Genomic DNA, 20,833 nt, shown 5'->3' on the forward strand with positions numbered 1-20,833 from the left:
CATTGCGGTACTCTTGTCCCTTCCATCCTGAGGAAAATGGGATTGTGGAAAGAAAAAACCGAGACAGAAAGCAATCTATAACAGCAAAGGTATTAGGTTCGGGTGATGGGTGGGTCAAACATTTAACAAGTGTCCAACGTAGTCTTAACAATCTGCCAAGAAATTCTCTAAAAGGTTTCAGTCCGTACGAACTATTGTTCGGTGTTAGAATACACATTCAGGACTTAGATAGTCAAGTTTCAGTGGTAGACAAGAAATGCTTTGATATCAAAGATCGTTTGGCTGTTTTACAGGACTTAAATGAAACAAGAAAAGCCCTGAGCAACATAAAGTTAAAACAACAGCCAACAGCCACTGAAGACGCACCACCAGTCCCAGCAAGTCCTGTCTGGATTCCAAAGATTGGGGGATCTGGTCAGAGAAAAGATTGCGGTGAAGAAAGAATTTGGGCCTTCTTACAGAAAACAGTACCTATCTTAGCCATCAACGGAACAAGATCTGTCGTACTACCGCCCCTTGCTGGTAAAAAGGAGAACCGAGTTGTATCCATCGACGTGGTAAAACCACAATCATGTGGCCAATAATAAATAGTAGGCCCAGTGGTCTCTCAAGAAGTAGCAGAGTGCCAACATTTGCAACAATCCAAGAGGTTCAAACTGAGAGACTAATCACATTTGATAAACCTGCAGTGAGAGAAAAAGGACTATGCAATGACGCAATGGAACTTGTGCCTCTTGAAATCCAAATCACAACAGTTCATCATGAAACACCTGTCTACAATGATGTAGCCTCAGACTATGCAAATGAAAGAAAAATTCCAAAAGTAAAGGAAAATTCGGCAGCAATTGAAACAATTGACAGAACTGCATCTGGTTATTTCATCAACTTCGACGACTTCTCTGAAGATCCAAGCGAACCTGAAGAAACGCCAGTAACAAAAACTTTTAAAGACAAAATAACTGCATTCTTTCATCAAATCAAAGAAACCTATCTGAATACACCATTGATTGAATTCTGGATTGTGTTAGGCGTACTTATACTCCTCCTTTGTCTAATTCTAGTTCTAATTTTAGGAAAATGTATTACAGTACAATGGACACAGCAAGCCAGAACATCAACTTGGTCCTAAAGCCACACAAGTCATCTCACATCGAGAAAAGAGAACTCTCATCAGTGAATGTCACAGCCATTCCAATACCCGGCGGGGTAGCTTGGGACAAAACAGATTATGAAATCTATGGCCCGGTTGAGCTCTTGAAGTATCCACATCAATTCAAGGTTTCATTAAGTGACTTTGTAAAACCAAGTTCATTCTCTGATGATTAGGACTTTGAAAGCATAAATAATATGATGTCAGACTTCGTAATGTCAGCAAAATTTACAGATCATGATTACTTACAGGGTTCATCAAATTATGAACAGATGTACTGCTACAACCATTATGCACACCATTATTTGCATAAATCTGCTCAACCGAGAAATGTTTTTAACTTTAATCAATGGGAACATTGTGCAACTCCACCAAAAAGCAGTTCAAAGACATTTTATGAGAAATTTTCATACTTCTCAGGGTTTAACACAAGTGATGCAGAAACGTTTTATTTTAAACTGTCAGAAAAAAACAGGTTTAAAAACAATGTTGACAAATACTACATTGATATATTCAGAAACATTTTATGAAAAAATGATTACATTTGGTTTTGATTTTTGGAAAGATAACATTGAAACAAAGACCATCTGGGGTACCAAAAATTGGCAGGTTCAAGGTTTAGAAGCATTATTTAGAGCCTGCATGATCCCAGAACAAATTATATTCCTGAATGATACCATTCAACAAACATCCTGTCTTGGCCTAGCCAAAATTAAAGACTTGAATAAACCGTCTATTCCTAAACCAGTATCTGACAGTAATAGCACTACAGGTATTGAGATAGACGTATCCCACATTTTACACCAAAACAGAACAAATCCTGATTGGAAAAAATGGTTGATCTGGCCCACAGACACAATTAACTGTCAAAATAGATTCCTAAACAATACACAGGGGTTGAAAATGACCAGGCCAGACCCTAGATACTCCCAGAGACAACATCCAGGGATATTAACAACATACAGTGTAGGGAAATTATGCCTTGAGTGGCTAGAGAAATCCACACTGGCTGAAATTAAGCAACACTTGACTTTACGTAAAGATGGTGCTGACTTGCGTGATTTCTTACTGGGACCACGCAAACAGCGTCAAAAACGTTTCATAGCGGCCAGTATATACGCGGCATACAACGAAGCTTGGAAATTAATGCAAATTGGAACTGCAGAGAAAATACGAGAAATTGATTGTATTAATTTGTAAAAATCACTTTCAGTTGTGGACAATGGGTTAATGACTCTGTCCTCCAGAATGTATTCACTGGACAGTATTGTATCATCTGCTATTGATATAATAGAGCAGGACTTACTAATGTTACAACACGGTCAGTCCCAATTACGTTCTATTGTACAGTTTGGCTGGACGTTGCAAAATCTGCGTTCAGGCTATGTGCCTTGGCGTTTAATCAACACAACGTCATTGTTCTCTATCTTTAACCTTACTGATAAACAAATCCGTTTGGCACAGAAAGGAGCAGACTATACGATTCTGAGCATTGAAAAACTTGAGAGATTACCATTGACAATGTCAGAAAGACTTGTCATTGAATGGATAATACATGGAATAATCACAATTTCGATAACAACTTTCCAATTTAAAAATTGCCAAGAGTATATACCAGCAGGCCAGTATGAAAAGTTGGGTAAAGGATACATTAAGTCATCATGGAAATTACCATATACACACACGTTACAGTAATAAAAACCAGAATGTATTTCTTAGTGGTAACAATTGTAAACGATCACTAAGCGGTATACTTCTGTGTCAAGGTATTAACTTGCATGGGGCCTGTGAGGGGACTTCAAATAACCTTTCATGCCACCAGCACGGCACACCTGCTACACAAATAGAGCCATTCTTTAGACAACTTTCTAACGGGAGTTACGTTGTAATAACGGATCACAGCTGTTGTGGCTTGGTGCCAGGGAATGCATATCTCATAAGTGTTAATTCCATGGTCACTTGCTGTATGCAAGTTTTGTATCCGAAGGCCTCTCCTGATACGGAGACGACGATTTGGCCTCCCTTGAATATTTCTTCTATACAAATTGATACTTCAAGCAGAATGAAGTCTGTTCTTTTGCAGACAACTGTGCCTATAACGCCATCAAAAGAAACGTATGATCTTCTGGTTGTAAGGACGACTGCGGAGATACATAGCCTTTTATCAACAAATTGCTCGGTGCATTTCGTAGAAATGCTTAGCCAAATCCTAAACATGTCAGATGCCAGTGGGATCGCACATGTATTTAAGACAATTTTTTCGGGACTGTTAGCACCCTTCGAAGCAGTCCTGAGCATTTTTCCCAATTTTGTCCATTCTGTCTTTGGCGGCATACCACTACTTTTGGGACTCGTAGCAGGAATTCCATTTTTAATACTCCTGCTCCGATATGGCAAGCCAAGTTGCAGACAAGACTCCAGAATCGATGGAAGAAACTATCCTAGCCATACGCTATCGGGACCGCATAACTAGAGTCCTTGGGTTAGCCCGGCTGAGAAATCTGAATATGACCTGGTTTCTTTCATTTAGACCTATCTGGCAAAATTGCATCTTACCTGTGCTTCGATGTATGCTATGTTGAGAAGAATGCGTGTTGGACACCTGTCTTACACTACAATCAGCAGTACCAATGGATATCAATACTTTGCTAAGTCCTGTAACGGCTCATGCATCGTGTTGTCCCCAGCGGTTACCAATCCTGATGACGGCATTCGTTGAGACTTCATCACTACGGTTAGGTGGGAATGAAGTACGAGATGAGAGCAACATCACCCAGGTACGACCTTCTGTGAGCATTGCTGATCCAAACATCGATGATAGCAATCATGCAGACAATTGCACTGTTTCGGCATTTTCAAACTTGGTCGAACTTTCACCTGAAGCTGTCGACTGTTTTTTTGCACATCTGTCTGAAATGATGTTCTCCCCTGAACAGAGAGAATAACTTTTGAAAAACAACTAGCACACAGCGTTCCCTGAATTCTGAATTTGGCCTTCAGCTTTGATAAACGAAAGCTACTGAAAACATTTGGAACTATTTTTTTTCCCCTGAAAGCGAAAATTCTTTCCAAACTTCCAAAATATTTACCTTTTTTGGCACACATACTCTGCTTAAAGTAGAACTATTCTTAAAGAACAGAGATTCTATTATTAGTAACTCTAGAGACATTACATTACCTCAGCCTCTAGCACATTTACAGCAACTGTATTTATATGTGATGAAATGGTCTCGACCTTTTTTCTGTATTAAGAGCCATTTCATGTGTCAAATTCGCAATTCATTCAGCTGATATATATATATGCATCCTTTTTAACTGAATGATTACACTGCTTGAAAAGCGTACAGTACCTATAATCTTTTCCATGTATTTCGCATACACCATTTCAAATGCAAAAAATGTATTTTGGGGTGGGTTGGAATACACATGCACCTGTATAATGTTTACTATTGCTTAGTTTTAGTAAGTATGGACATTAAATCGTGGAGTGGGTGTAGTATTTTTATCTAGGAATCTATAATCGATATTCCTATTTTATGCCTCTACACGGATATAATCCATATTGTCCCTGTAACAGCATAAGAATTTGATCCATATCTAGCAGTAGCCCGTGCGGTCATATTACGCAAGGCTACTTCCCCTGACTCCTAGAAAGCACAACGAGTTCTCTAAACGCATCAAACCTCCAGCAACCTGGGAAATCCCCATTTGCCTTTGTTTTGATTTGTAATAAGAACTCCTGCGATGACTGTAAGAACGGACAGTTCTTGGTGACATCTTTATTGACGTCTTATGTCCACCCTTACGTCAATCCCGGCACCTTTCAGGTATAAATATACCAACGTTGCCTTAAGCAAACACGCAGTGGTGATTTTGGAGCAGAGCAGTATCAACTTGCCCGAGAGCCCAGCTGATGCAAGAGCCCACGGACGCTGCCCCTCCTCTTTGACGCGCTGAGAAAGACGCTGTCTTTTTCTCCAGCCGAGAAAATCCAGCTCTGGCGTTCCCAGCCCACCCTCGCGGGTTGCTGGGATATCGAGTCCTGACAAAGAGATACCAGACCTCCTGCTTTCTAAATACCAAGGTACGGAGCTGACTAAACACTTAAAGAGAATTCTTGATTCAGATTCTTGGCAAAACCAACTTAACTTAAACTACTACTTACTTACTCCTTCCCACGTATTAGGCTTAGGTCAGGTACACCGGGGTAGGCTTAGTTAGAAGCACCAGTTGAGTACGTTAGCCAATGTATATATATATGTATAGGTTTTATCTATTTTAAAGTATTTTATGGCTAAGAAACCATATCAATGCTTTTACAGTATTATTTTATAATCCTCTTTTTACTGTACGCACTTTACTTTACATTAAGCATTGCAATTGTGGCAATTCATTTCTCTTGCATGAGAAGGATGGCTCACTGGTTAGAGCAGGCAGACCCTGAAGCAGAGGTCAGACCCGGGACCAGGGTTCAATTCCCGACGCGGCAGGGTCTTGAGCTCAAATGTCCACGGACTCGATAATTCTCGCTTCGGTGCCTGACCTAATCATGGGTTCACACTCTGCAACTCTGGGCATTAAGCTTGCTTAATCTCCACAACGGCCCCCCGCGGCGGGATGCCTGGCTTTCACCTTGGGGATGCCCGTTAGGGGCTATCTCACAGGGAAAAGCCAGGACGGGTTCCCAAGGCAAGCGCCGAGATGCCTCCGGGTAGTCGAGCGCTATATAAAAACATACAAAAATAAATAAAAAATTTAAAAAAAAAGGAAGACTGCTCAATAAATTACACCTTTTATTGAAAATGCCCGTCTCTCTTTTCTCTGCACTCTGGTGAAACTAAGCACGCACAATTGACTGGGGTGAAATAGCTGTCTATTGTTTTCACACGACTCTAGAGATACACTCTTATTCTGGGAGAGCAAAGTTGTCATGTTATATGGTTGTCAGAAGCTAATCCCTTCTTGTCTATCCAGGGAGGTTAGACCCCTCCTCGTTTATTCGAGAAAGTTTCTAGTGACCTCTGAGCTAGCTGGCGAAACTTAAGTCTAATATAGTCAGTAGAGACCTAGTCGACCTCAGTCCTACGTCAACACTGCTGAGTATATTATTCCAATGCGCAGAGCCTATTGGGAATATAGGAACTACACTACAAATCCATCAGCAGTCAATCTTACAATTAACACATCTATGAATCTCTTGGTCTATCTGCAAAACTATCACATTGATCTATTTAACAATTCATCCATTAGATGATTCCTAAAATGGACACTGTTGCCCAATGATCAACCCAATTAAACATCCATTTATCCAATATATCCATGTACTTAATATTCTGGTACATATAAGCAACCCCAACTGGTCTACCCAGCCATTTATATGCCTAGCTATTTATCCACCTGATATGTCTGTCACTCAAACTTTATACCTATCCTCAACCCACTTATTGATTTGTCCAGACATGAATGAATACATTTATCTTGTCTTACAGATGCAAATTAATATGCTAATTTATCTCTCACCAAACGATCTATCGGTTTCTTAATCTATTAATTTTCACATCCAATCCCTCATACACTCCTATTTATTAGCTATATTCCACATCAACAACGAAGTCCACTCATCCATACCTGCCTTTACAATACTTTACTCAGCAGTCTAAGAATTTATCACTAAACTCACACAAATATACCTTGGTGACTTCAACCTCCACTGGAACGATCATAATGATGCGGTGGTAAAAGGTCTGAAGAATTTCCTTAACGCCCTTGACCTCACTCAAATTTGCAACAGTCCAACACACGAGAAAGGGTGTGGCGCCGCGGCCAGGGCGACTGACGCTGGAATCTGTGGATCACGGTTCGATCCCCAGCTCCGGCGGCAGGTTAGCCCAGCACCATGTGACTCTGGGCAATAGCTTGCTTAATCTTCCCGACGGCCCCCAGCGCCTAGAGACCCTTACGGGTGATTGTGCGCTTTATAAAAATGTGGATTTATCCTCGACCGTATCATCTCCAAAGAGGCCTCTATCCAACTCGAATCTATCCAACCCTGTGACTGGTCAGACCATCATATTATCACATTCTTCATCAATGAAAAAGTTAAATTCAACCCTGTTCAATCCGCCAGGCCCAAAGTCTGGAAAAGAGACATGAAAAAACTAAACTCAAACTCTCTGCCCCCCAACAGCTGCAACTTACTGCTTCCTCCTATTGGCGTTAAGGACGTCCAATCCTTGTCTGATCACTATTTTAACACTATGACCGCAATAATCAATGAAGTCGCACCCTTGCAGCTAAAAAAAGCCTCCGCAAAAATTTCCAATCCCTGGTACGACGGGAGTCTCAATGACGATAGACGCGCCATGCGAATGGCAGAGCGCACCTGGAGATCAGCTCCCTCTGCACTGAACCTAAAAACTCTGAAGAAAAAGAGAAATGCCTACTTCAGGAAAATAAAACGCTCAAAATCAGACTTCTTCAGCCGTCAGCTCGACCAAGCCAAAAATCGTCCGAGAAAGCTTTTTGAGCTTATCCGAACACAATCCAAAGAACAACCCCAACCTCTCAACACTATGTGCGAAGCCCCCTCCTGCGAAGACTTCGCCTCTTTCTTTAACCAAAAAACTGACAACATAAAGAATGATCTCCTCATGGACGCAAGCCTCTATCCCAAACCCCACTGCACAGCACCCACTAAACCAAAAAACAATGCCACTTGGTCAACCTTTGTCACCTACACGGAAGAAGAAATTGGCAGACTGCTCAGCACTCTGAAACCATCCAATCACCTCACGGACCGGACCCCCTTCCTGCTAACGCTGTCAAAGTCCTTACCCCGTCGCTCCTTCCACTCTGGACTAAAATCATTAACAGCTCACTTCAACAAGGGACCATTCCCGACTCCCTCAAAGTTGGACAAGTCACACCTTTGCTAAAGAAACCTACAGCCAACCCCTCTGACCTAAACAACTACCGTCCCATTACCAACATTCCGACTCTTGCCTAACTGCTGGAAAAATGCGCACAAATACAATTGACTAAACACATTACTCAGTTTGATCTCCTCAACTCTCATCAATCAGGCTTCCGAGCAAATCACAGTACTGAAACTGCTATGACTCACATAATTGACGATGCCCTTCAAATCCTAGATCATAACGATACCTGCCTCCTCATCCTCCTTGATCTCTCCTCCGCATTTGACACCGTCAAACATGAGAATTTACTCGAACTACTAAACACAAGAATGGGCCTATCTGGAACTGTGCTCAAATGGTTCACGTCCTTTCTGCATAACAGGTCGCAGAAATTCAAGAGCAACAACTTGATGTCCGAGCCAAGACCTGTATCGCTAGGCGTACCACAAGGATCCTCCCTATCCCCAACTTTGTTCAACCTAGTTATGGAACCTCTCACCACCTTGCTACAAGAATCCAATGTACACTTCCACATGTATGCTGATGACACCCAACTTTAACTCAAACTACAATCACCCAAAGACATCACGCTCTTGAACTCAACGATCAGAAGCACCCAATCCTGGCTGGCCGCTAATCATCTCAAACTCAATGCCCTTAAAACAGAGTTCCTTCTGATCTCACCTCCCGCGAAGATCACTACCGCACAAATGTGGCTTAAACACCTAACGGCACTCAATGTTCAACCCACCATCGTGGACTCAGCAAAATCTTTTGTCATAACACTTGACACCAATCTCAGCATGCAGGAACACATCAACAAAGCAACTAAGGGAGCGAACTACCAAATCAACACCCTTAGGAAACTTAAACCCTTCCTTCCAGATAAAGACTTCCAAACTGCGGTACAATCACTAGTCATACCTCGAATAGAATACGGCAGCACCGCCCTCTGCGGTCTCCCCTAGCTACTACGGCACCCATAAGAGCCTCTTTAAACGCCGCAGCGAGACTTATCACTGGATCAAAAAAACACTCACACATTTCCCCTGACTTCAAATCCCTGAACTGGCTGCCTTTTGAAGCCAGAATACACCTGAAAATCGCTTGTTTGACGCAAAAGGCTGTCCACCTGAGCTCACCTAGATACCTCGCTCAGAAGCTGACGATTTCTGGAGGCTCCAGAAACACTAGAGGCACAAACAATCTTTTGCTAAAGCCTAAAAGATTCCGCAAGGAAAAAACCTATAAACGCTCTTTCTCAGGAATGGCTCCCAGGATTTGGAACTCGCTCCCCCCTGAAACCAAGCTCATCCCCTCTACCATACTTTTCAAGAAAGAAGTAAAAGCGATCCTCATGGCTAAATACACCTGAACCACTACTGGGGATCAACTTCAAAGACTCGATACTGATCTGTACTACTTGTTCGAACCCTTTGCATTTTTGTATGACTTTGAAATTGACTTACTTGATTGTTTATGATATCACTACACTGTACTTTTAACACTATTGATGTATCTGTGTATATATGCTCCCCTCCTCTGTAAAGCGCTCTGATATCTGCGAAGATCTTGTTCGCGCTATATAAAACTTTCAAAATAAAATAAATAAACCTCTACCCATCTTCCAACATATTCATCTCTCTTCCATTCATAACTCTGAGACACCCATCACACAGACTAGCAACCTCTCCGACGCCTGTACATACTCCAGTACCTGTCATCGTAGGAGGCGATCCTCTTGCCAGCTACAGTGCGCGAGGGGGTGAACGAGAGCAGGCTTAGCTGGTTCAGCTGTGTCAGAAAGTGTTGTTCTGCAAGAGGGAGGCAAGAAGCTAGTAAGGCATTAGTGTGGAAAAGTCAGAAGGCAGTGTCACAATGATGGCAAAAGGCAAAATCAGATTCAGGTGTGTGGTGGCCAAAGATACATTTTCTGGCCGGTCTACTGCACATTTCTACATTAACCAAGAAGTAAAGAGTGGGAGTAAAACTAAGACAGGAAAATATTTGAAACCGACCTGACTGGAACCCAAAAGAGCCCTGGCAAACATTCTTCTACCAGCTAACTTATTATACGAGGTCATTGAGCACAGTGAGCCAACTCTCCCCAGGATGGCTATGAATGTTCTTTCTACATAACACTATAAAGAAAACTAAGGCCACATAGGGCATTTTGCAGCTCAATGAATCAAATAGATTATCTTTACTTATTTTGCTTTATGTTTCGCTCTCTATCTGTGCTCTCGCTCTCCTTCAGTTTAACTTGTGGTATTCTACCTTCTGCTTATCACACTCTCTCTCACTTTACTAGAATGTATTTCTATCCTACCTGAGGCTCTCTCTCTCTCTCTGACTGTTTCTCTTAATATGTGCCTCTGCCCTTTCACTCTCCCTTTCTTTCTCTTTGTATCCTAAGCTACCTTCGATGCCACTCTCTATGTGTAGTATGACAGAGGGAGCAATGGGGCTGTTGCACACCCATAACAAGTATTGCACTAAAATATAATGAATCATAATAGTGGTTTTCTATTATTGCACTAAGTTCTTGAAGGGTATTTTGAATACTTGACACTTAACTTCCAGTGGAATCTTCTAAAAAGGTTAGAAATGAACCATTAGGTCACATGTAAATCCACGTGTACATCAATATATAGGCAATGCCATTTTTCATACATTAATTAAAATAAATGAATGTTTAATGTCTACACCAGTGCAAACAACATCAGTAATTATACACCATCGGCATTAACAGTGTATCAATATTTTCTTAAAGTAACAATTCTTTATTTTCCTTCAAAGCATGCTTCGTTAGAACAGACAACACGTAATTTGCGCTGTATCTTCAAGTATCCACTGAAAGGGACATTTTCCAGCAAGCAAGTCAACTGCTGTTGTATCATCAACGTTTGTTAATAGGAGTTTTAGGAGGAGTATCCAAGTCAGGTATTGTTGAATATGGAGTCTTGAGTATCGAGTACATTACACAGCTAAGACGTATACCTTTTTGGCTACTGCCTTATTTTTAGGTCCCATCAGAGACCCTTATACTGTTCATCAATATTCACCTCTAGTTAAACTCGAAAATACCCTTACTTTTTCCATCCTTTCTCTTCCAAGTAGATTCTCCATAATATTTCCGCCCGCTTAACAATGATATTATGCCAGTACAGTAATTTCTACTTGGAAGTAGGCTGGGGGAAAAAGAGCAGGTCTGACAAGTTAAAGCCACTGACTGCGGAGTAAGGCCACTCCTACAGGTTTTTACAGCAGTGCAGTGCTCAGGCTACAGAAAGAGCTTAAAGAGGTAGGTCACATCCATCTTACAGACTCACAGACCAGGAAGTGTTAGCAGTCATTACATAAACAAGCATTGGAAATGCAATAGGTCTCGCATTAGAAAAGTTGTAGCTATTGGTCTTCTAAATGAAAAATATTTTATTTATGTGTTGGTTTTTAAAATAGCTAAATTGATAGCTTCGTCATTTACAATGCCAATAGTTATAACTTTCGCGAATGCGACACCTATAGCATTTGTAATGCAACATGTTTTGTATTTACATGACATAGATGGCAGCTCTGGTCGTTAGGCCACATCTGTGGTTTACCTGCAGCACAGAGTACTACTACATTAAGTGGTGTGACAAGCAGAAGTAAAAGAACTCCAGTTTCATTCTAGCCATTTCACATGAAGCTAATTAAGGCTGATATACAAACCACATGATTTAGTTAAGCACAGCAGAAGTTGCCATCAACAACTGACGCAGATGATCGACAGGCTTATTACACAAACATGTCTTCACATTACGGTGTCAATCCCACCGAAAAGCCTTGTACATAGTACCTGGGGGAAGCACACACCATACTATGGCTGGCTTCGGACAAATGTAATTTGCCAGCAATCTGCCAAGGTTATCAACGTGACTGCACTCTTCATAAGAGCAGGCTGGCTACACGTGCCCTGGTTTATTTTACCATTAACATCATGGCCGTTTTCAAAACTATCATTCAACATAAAATCAGAAATGTTACTCGAGACCTTGCCACACATTTGGCCAGTCTGCACTTATTTCGCTCGAGCCATAGTGGTAGGCTTGTTTACTTGCCAAGAAAATGCTCTTACGCATAACTCATAAGCGCTAGCTTTTGCCTCATGTATGTATTTTCCAAAACTTTAGTAAGAAAAAAATACTACCTGTACCTTTGACAAGTACAGTTACTGAAACCTAGAAACAATCCAGACAATAGCAGGAAATGAAGAAAAACGCCCTGGCCATTTGATGTTAAAAGGCTGATTGGTTAACGAAAATGACCAAGCAAAACTCACCCGTCCCTTTCAGAGAGCTACCTTCGACCTCGTCTTATATTTAGGTGCGAAAACCGCACATTACGTTGCACACAGCATCACATGACATGATGCAACTGCTAGAATGAAAACTGCCTCTTGAAATCAGAAGCACGCTAAGGGGGGAAACAGTAGTGAAAGGACACGTGATCGGTGTGTAAAATGTATTTAGGACTCGATGCGTATATATATTTTTTTTAAAAATCACAACATCTGTGCTTAATTCTCAGTTGTTTACATACAAAAAAGGAGCAAAACTGAGTGAAGTTGGGCTTCAATACTACACATTGTCCGTTACTTGGAAATTTTAGAATATGTAAAAATATAAGCCAGCTTGCCATTCCCTCTTCCCCGCCACCACGTATGTTATGAAAACTAAGACTGGTATAAAAAATCGGAGCAGTCAGTGGAGGCTGGTAGGGGACAGGGTGTTGGGGGTGGGAGGGTGCTAGGAAAACAAGACGGAGGGAAGGAAGGGGAGGGGGGAGGAGAAATGAGACAATAGCAGGAAATGAAGAAAAACGCCCTGGCCATTTGATGTTAAAAGGCTGATTGGTTAACGAAAATGACCGAGCAAAACTCCCCCGTCCCTTTCAGAGAGCTACCTTCGACCTCGTCTTATTTTTAGGTGCGAAAACCGCACATTACGTTGCACACATCATCACATGACATGATGCAACTGCTAGAATGAAAACTGCCTCTTGAAATCAGAAGCACGCTAAGGGGGGAAACAGTAGTGAAAGGACACGTGCTCGGTGTGTAAAATGTATTTAGGACTCGACGCATATATATATATATATATATCTTTATAAAAAAAAATCACAACATCTGTGCTTAATTCTCAGTTGTTTACATACAAAAAAGGAGCAAAACTGAGTGAAGTTGGGCTTCAATACTACACATTTTCCGTTACTTGGAAATTTTAGAATATGTAAAAATATAAGCCAGCATGCCATTCCCTCTTCCCGCCACCACGTATGTTATGAAAACTGAGACTGGTACAAAAATTCGGAGCATTCAGTGGAGGCTGGTAGTGGACAGGGGGGTGGGGGTGGCGGGTGGGAGGGTGCTAGGAAAACAAGACGGAAGGAAGAGAAGGGGAGGGGGGAGGAGAAATGCAACACGGCGGGCAGGGGAGGGGGTGGAGCGGGGAGAGCGCGATGAGGGTGTGAAGCAGCAGGGGCCTTTGAAGTGAAGCTAAGCTTCACTTCAAAGGTGTGGGAGGAGTGCTACTGGGGAACAGATGGCGATTTGATGCTGTGCACGTGCATTTTAGGTCAATGCGCTTGTGTATTGACCTAAAAGCGCACGGGCACAGCATCAAATCGCCAGTCAATCGCCAGTCTAGGTAAAGCTTATTTAAGCCCCTATAGTCTCGCTCTGCTCAATGCGCATGCGCATTGAGAGGAGAGACCTAAAAATGTTATAACTACTGATGATGAAATATCTCCACACAAGTCATAAAGTAACTGTCACAGTAGGAAATACCCGAGGCATAATGGAAAACAACTTCGGTATAATGTCACCCGAACTCAGCATGGATAAACTAATATAAGCGTACAATAAATATTGGAAATGCAACTATTTTATCTACAGATAGCATCTCTGCTTGCCACTACACATAGGAATAACAATTAAGTTAAATGCCTGAAGAAACACGGTTCCGTTGGTGACTGACACAAAGCTGAACAGAAGAGAAGAAATTGTTAAAGATCCGGAAAGGGAAACCGCTGCAATGTTTTCTTTTTTTTAAACATAAGTAAGAAAACAGTGGATTTAAAGGACGGAAGTGCAAAATGGGGAATTAGTAAAAGGCTGTAGATTCACTGAGGAATTCAAGGTGAAGCAGGAGAATCTGCCATTGTAAAAAATAGCAGCAGGTATAAGCTCTGTGTCTTGACCATTTTCAGATGTGATTGTTGCAATAATATGACTAACCTACTAACCATACATGTCTCTAATCCTCCCATATGCCAGTTTTCTTTATTAACCCTGCTTTCACGTTGAAGGGTTTTATCTACAGAAATATGGTTTGCATTTAGGGAAATGCCACACCTCAAAACAGTATCCCCTGCTCTGATATATAAACTATTCCTGCAGAAAAAAAACTGAAACCACAATGTCCACAGTTAGTAATACAACCACCACACTGCACACGAAACAGCATTTCCAGTTACTCATGTACATTAAGGATGGCGGATACCGACCACAAATGCACCAATTGTATTCTTTTTTGTTTTTTATAAATCTTTTTATTAATTTTGCTCATGTTCTCATACATTATACAGCTGTGTTCAATCGGCATGTCAGATAACAACATTACATGGTACAGTCGCAGGCAAACTTGGCACCAATTTTATTCTTGGCCAGCTCACAGACTCTGGTGAGTCTCCCACTCTACATGTGTGTGCAAAAACAAACACGCATGATATATAGCTAAATAAATATTTACTGTCTGTAGAAAATGGCCACAAGTCTGCCCTTTCTACCGATGCTACCAATATACACTTTTTGTGTAATATGCTATTTATCACCGTTGTGGAGTATGGAGAGGGGCCATTCTTATCAAGAGAGGATGGGGAGAGGATGTGGCCTAATGGTCAGGGCGGTCGACCTCAAATCTGGGGAACCGAGTTCGAGTCTCGGCAAGGACGCCTAGCATCCTGCGATTCTGGCAAACCACTTAATCTTCTTGTGCCTAACATAAATGAATGTGTCCTTGTTTAACGCAACTGGTGCTCATGTAAAGCGCTCTGATACCTTCGGGTCAAGCTCGTGCTATATAAAACTCAGAAGAAGGAAAAAAAAAGAGGTGATGCATCAAATGGGTAAAGGCCGCTGCCCTCTCTCAACAATGGCAAGAAACAGTATTCAACCTTTGGCAGCGCTACATGTATTTTAATAACATCTTTTTTTCCATGTGTATAATTTTGCACAGCAGTAAACAATAGTTTTGCAGTGCAGATGACGCTGTGGATGCAGATTTATTAGTACCATTGCTTCTAACCACATTATTTTTACATTGGGCCCTGGACAATGTATTAATATTATGTACAAAAAATTAAAACATTGTATAAGCTTGCTTCACCAGCTCTGGCTTTGAGCTTTCCTACCGCTATTTCATATATAAAGGCATTGCTGAATTGTTTTTTAGTAAGGCAGTAAAAAAAGTTGGGAGGGACAGCTGGGCGATTAGCTGCAGACCCCCCAGGGCTCACACTGAAAAACGCATTTGTTGTTGCACAGAGAATGGGGCCTCTGCACTGGGAGAAGGCAGAATGTGTTTTCCCAAGGAGCTACAGTTTTGGGTGACCCACTGCTGGGTAGAGCCCCTGAGGGTACGGTGCAGTATTCTCTTTCACTAGCCCTTGTCTCCTCTGTTAAGTTGCTGTGCATAGGCTCAGCTTCAGGAGGGTAAACAACACAGATATATTCCAGAGACAGACAAGGCCAGGGGAGGGCTGCCCGTCATCCGTGACCGAACAAGTGCCACCTCATTTCATCATCTGATCGATGCATTGTGTTTTTGTGAGCAGGGGACTGGTGTCATGCCTGCCTGTTTTAGGTTGTTGCTCTTTACCCAAGAGCATGAACCCAGTCTCTAGGACTGTAGTGCCCCACCTAGAGTAACACTGCTTCGATCATGGTTGACTACCGTCCCCACTACCAGACCATGACAGACTAATAGTGACAGCTGATATATATTCGTAGGATGCAGACCCTTTTACTTGCAACCCAGGGTGGGTGGAATGCCTACTATCCCCCCGTTTAAATCAGTGTACCCATTATGACTGACTATCCAATTTCCCGAGTGTTAGGTGTGATCGTGAGGTAGATACGGACACCTCACGGGTGGGGTGACTGAGTTTGGACCTTCCAGCTACACTTCATAGGTTTAATATGTCTGATATTGAAGTGCTCCCTGAACGTCCCCCTGTGTGGTCTACTCGCTATTGCTACTTTAAGCAAAGTCTATATCTTTTACTCTGGATTCACAACCATGAGCAAAAAGATTTCTATGTGTCTTTTCATAAAACAAGGTAGTTCCATCTGTCATCTTGTGGTCTGAGAGAAGAGTCACTTGAACTAAGGACTGTGGCCAAGAGCATGTATGTAAACAGCAACCCTACTTTACAAGGAGATAGCCTGCTTACTCCCCGCATCCTGTGCCTAGAACCTGTTGAAAACATGGCCATACTGGTTATAGGGCGTAGACATCTAACACACACACCACAGTGGACATGTGATGTCTGCCACCCCCAAAGAAACCAGAGCACCAGTGCACATTTTGGTAGCTGGTTTACATTGCATTGTACAGCACCAGCAAGAAAGATGCACTTTATTGTAATGTATTTTCCCTTAAAAGGTTTGGGGTCACTTTGAACTTGAGTGGCCAGTTGTCACCTCAGAGTTCACTTTTTTACTTCAGGATTCTCCGTCACCGGCAAGAAGAAATGGTTACACCAGGGGCAGGAACCTTGGCTGTCTCCCCGGACACGTAGGAGTCTACTCCAGCACTAAGGAAATGGCCTGCTGCTGCTGTAATCTGAAAAGTAGAGGCAAGACTGCCAGGTGTTCTGAGAAGTTGCCTTCTTTCAAGACCAGATTTCCAGGCCAAGCGATTCCATGTGCTGCCATGCGGTATTCTGAAAGCAAAGTGCTGCCAAGATCAGAAACTTGTTGTAGCTGCACAGCCCATCCAGGCTTGTTGAATACGGACAGCATTTCTTCAAGTTAACTTCTACACAAAGTGAGAGAATGCAGAGTGTCAAGAAGTCTACGACGCCTGGTCCTACAGAGGACGCCGGCTACCAAGGCCATCCTCACCCTCTTCAGGCTATCATCTCCTTGTGTTCTGCACAAATTGTGTTGCTCTTCTGTAATGGTTCCCCTGAACCTTTGTTGGCTCCGAGCCATGTGCTGTATTGTTCCCCTGAGGGTACACCACCCTGGAAGCCCATTTGCAAGAGCTGTGCCAGCCAATGACATTCATGCTGCACCATGCTAGCGTCAAAATATGCGCCCCCCGGGGGGCGTGGCCAAGATGGCGGAGTAGACGGACGCGACCTCGGCGAGCTCCTCCGGCCCAGGCCCCTCAGCGTCTTATTTATCGCTGATCTCCCCCCATCGCCGCTGGCTGGCGACGGCGGGTGTAGTGGAGAACTAGTGGACCTTGCTGGGAGGGAAATCTGCGCGCTAGAAGGCACTGTTGGCGGACTGGGAAGCCGAGCCGCGACTTCCGAAAGCTGCGGCCCGACCGGAAGTGCCGTTGGGTCCGCCCTGCGAGCGAACTCGAGCCTGAGGCGCTGTGGGAAGGCCGCTGGCGTGGCCTAGAGGGGAGCGGAGACCAGCTCGGGTTCGCCCCCTACTGCAGTGCGGAGCCGCTGACTGTGGCGCTGAACGAAAGCGACCGGAGCGGTGAGAATCTGGGGCCCCGCCAAGACGAACGGCCGATTTACAGCCGTGGATGGGACTGGTGCCGAGGATTTCGGAGGCCTAGCCCGGCCTGGCTCGGGGCACGAGATCGTCCCACCCGCTGAAACCGGACAGGAAGTGGTGGGCGCCTGGTGGTGCAACTCGGGCCCAGTGGGGTCTCAGAAGCCTTTGCAGCAACTGCCCGCGGGGACCTGTTGGCTCCCTTGTTGTGAACGGATTGGGGTCCGCTCGGGGGCTGCTTGCGAGGCAGCGTGCCACGGAGCGTGGACGCCATTTTGACCTGGAAGCTACATCCTGCCGGTTTGGCACTGAGGTGGAGTGGGCAGGAGTCGCCGCCCGGAGAGCACGGAGCGGTGGAGAACGGGTGTTGGCCTGCACTACAGGAGCGACGTGCGGCCTTTTCGGTCAGGGCGGTCACACAGCGGGTAGCTAAGTGGTGTTGTGAACGCTACTATCGCTGGTGAGGATTGAACACTCTTATTCGGCGCCCAAAATGGCCGGCAACAGGGGGAACAGGAAGGGTGACCGCACCCTGCCGGAGATGCTGAACAGGAGCAATGCTCGGCAAGACCGTGGACAGTCTAGCAGTTCACAGGGGGCGAGCGGAGGGGAGCCACCAGTTACTAGGTCATTCCTTGAGTCGCTCTTTAGCTCCCTACGGGATGACTTCCAGACTCTCAAGCAGGAAGTAGCGGGGGAGGTGCGAGAGGTCCGGAGAGAGGTTGATGGCCTAGGAGAAAGGGTCTCATCTGTGGAAGAAGCGGGACATGCCCGGGACGAGGAACTCACAAAGCTTCAGCAGGAAGTGATTAGGCTCCGGGACCAGCAGATTGATCTACAATCCCATGTGGAGGATCTCGAGAACCGTTCCCGGAGGAACAACATCAGGGTCCGGGGCGTTCCGCTCGGAGAAGAGGGGGAAGAAGCGGCCGCCTACTTGCAGGATCTGTTTCGGGAAGTCCTGGTTGAGCCGGCAGACTTTACTCTCAGGATCGATAGGGCACATAGAGTGGGCCCACGACGTAGAGCTCCGGCGCCTCCCACTGATCTTCTGGCTTTCCTGCCGGACTATCCCCTGAAAGAAAGGATTCTAAGAGTAGCTCGCACTAAGCCCTCCTTGGAGTTCAGAAGCCATAGGGTGGCCCTCTTTCAAGATCTTTCAGTGGTCACCCTACAGAAACGCAAGTCTTTTAAAATTGTGACTGATTTCTTGCGGGAGCATGACATTCAATATTCTTGGGCCACCCTTTCCGTATTATCTTACGCTGGAACGGAATATTGCATCAGCTGCGCTCCCTTCAGGACACCTGTACTGTATTGGGCATCACGGCAACTGACGAAGAGGGCCCCACTCCATGTCGTCGCCGGATAACCAGGGATTGCTGGCAATCGATCCCTGGCCGCAGGTCTTCGACTTCTTCGGTGAGACCGGACTCGTCTACTATCCGGGCTGAGATGGATAATGCTGTGCGGGAGGTCGCTAGAGAAACGGCGACAGAAAAGGTTGCTTTGACCGCCTAGGAATTTTCCGGGGGGAGATCGACATCGCTTCTTCTTTTTTGAGCTGCAGGTTTGGGGGCCTGGGGGGGTGGGGGGGAGCGGGGGTGGTGTTGTGGCTGGACGTCCACTTTCAAGACTTTCCCATAGACTTGCCTTTTTGGGCGGGACTTGGACAATGGTTTCCTTGACTCTTTTTTTGGAGGGACGGGGACAGTGTTTGGGGTTTGGAAGGGGTTGTTTTGGGGTGTTGGGGTACCGGGAGGGTTCGTGGGAGTTGGGTGTGGGGAAAGAAGTTGTCCAGTGCGCTGTGCTAGGAAATGTTGCTTTGCCTGAGTTTCTCCATTTTGCTTTGCTTTGTGACGATGGGTTGGAGCATGGGGAGGGGGTCTGTAGGTTTGGCGCGTGGGTGGTGGGTGAATTGGTCGCACTGGGGCTGGTGGTTGGTACTGGGCCGCCCTGCGCAAGGGGGAGAGGCGTTGCATACTGTTGGTGGGTGACCGACTTGCTGTTTGAGTTTGGGGGAGTATGCTCACCCACGGTATTCACCAAGCAGGACGCTTGCACCTTTACATACATTTCTTCCTATGCCTCCTCATTCCTTTAAAATAGTGACCTTGAATGTCAGGGGTCTGAACAATCCCGTTAAGCGGCGAGCGGTGCTTTCCCGGTTGGAGAACACCCAAGCGGACATTTGCCTCCTTCAAGAAACCCACTTGTTACCACAGGACACACATAGGCTACGCTCTTGTAAATTTCCGACGCAGTTCTTTTCTTCAGGTACTACCAAGACAGCCGGGGTAGCGATTCTAGTGGCTCGACACTTCAGGGGGGAGCACATCCATAAATTCGCAGAAATTAAAGGGAGGATGTTGGCACATAGGTTTCGGGTGGGGGGCATGATATTCACGATAGGCTCCCTTTATAGTCCTAATGATAAACAGGAGCGGTTCTTGCAGTCTGCGGTGGAAGAGATTTCAGCCTCACCGGATAGGCATGTTATCCTCGGGGGCGACCTCAACATGGTCTTTGATTCGTTAGTCGACAGATCGGCTCAGCACTCCCCGCAAGTCGGGGAATTCTCAGCTGGTTGCAAAGCGTGACTTGCGGAGGTGGACCTCCAGGCCCTTTGGCGTCATAAGCATCCCGTGGACAGGGATTACTCGTACTACTCCCACGCGCACAAGACCTACGCGAGGCTTGATCACCTCCTGGTCACCTCCCCGGTGCAGGCCCTTGCGTCTACCGTAGACATGGGGGTTATTTCCCTGTCGGATCACGCCCCTGTTGAGGCATCATTCTGCTTGCCACCGTCTGCCGCCCCGGCGAGGGTCTGGCGCCTCCGGGATACTCTGCTCCACAGGAAACCGGTAACGGACCGTATTGAGCAGGTACTTCGTGAATATTTAGCGCACAATGACAATACAGATACTACCAGAGCCACCCAGTGGGCAGCTTTGAAGGCGGTCCTCCGGGGAGAGTTCTTATCGA

At 44.8% G+C, this 20,833-nt stretch overlaps 1 protein-coding gene across 1 annotated transcript in view; it reads right to left on the reverse strand.

Moving 5' to 3' along the window:
- The window catches only part of LOC147715132 (NEDD4-binding protein 1-like), a 411,610-nt gene that overhangs the window by 109,666 nt on the left and 281,111 nt on the right, over positions 1-20,833 (reverse strand). Inside the window, exon 4 of the mRNA XM_086923616.1 lies at positions 9,785-9,881. Coding sequence (XP_086779742.1) covers positions 9,785-9,881 — 97 coding nt within the window. The remainder of the gene's footprint in view (positions 1-9,784; positions 9,882-20,833) is intronic.

This window comes from Lissotriton vulgaris, chromosome 5, assembly GCF_964263255.1.
Source record: "Lissotriton vulgaris chromosome 5, aLisVul1.2, whole genome shotgun sequence".
Taxonomy (NCBI): domain Eukaryota; kingdom Metazoa; phylum Chordata; class Amphibia; order Caudata; family Salamandridae; genus Lissotriton; species Lissotriton vulgaris.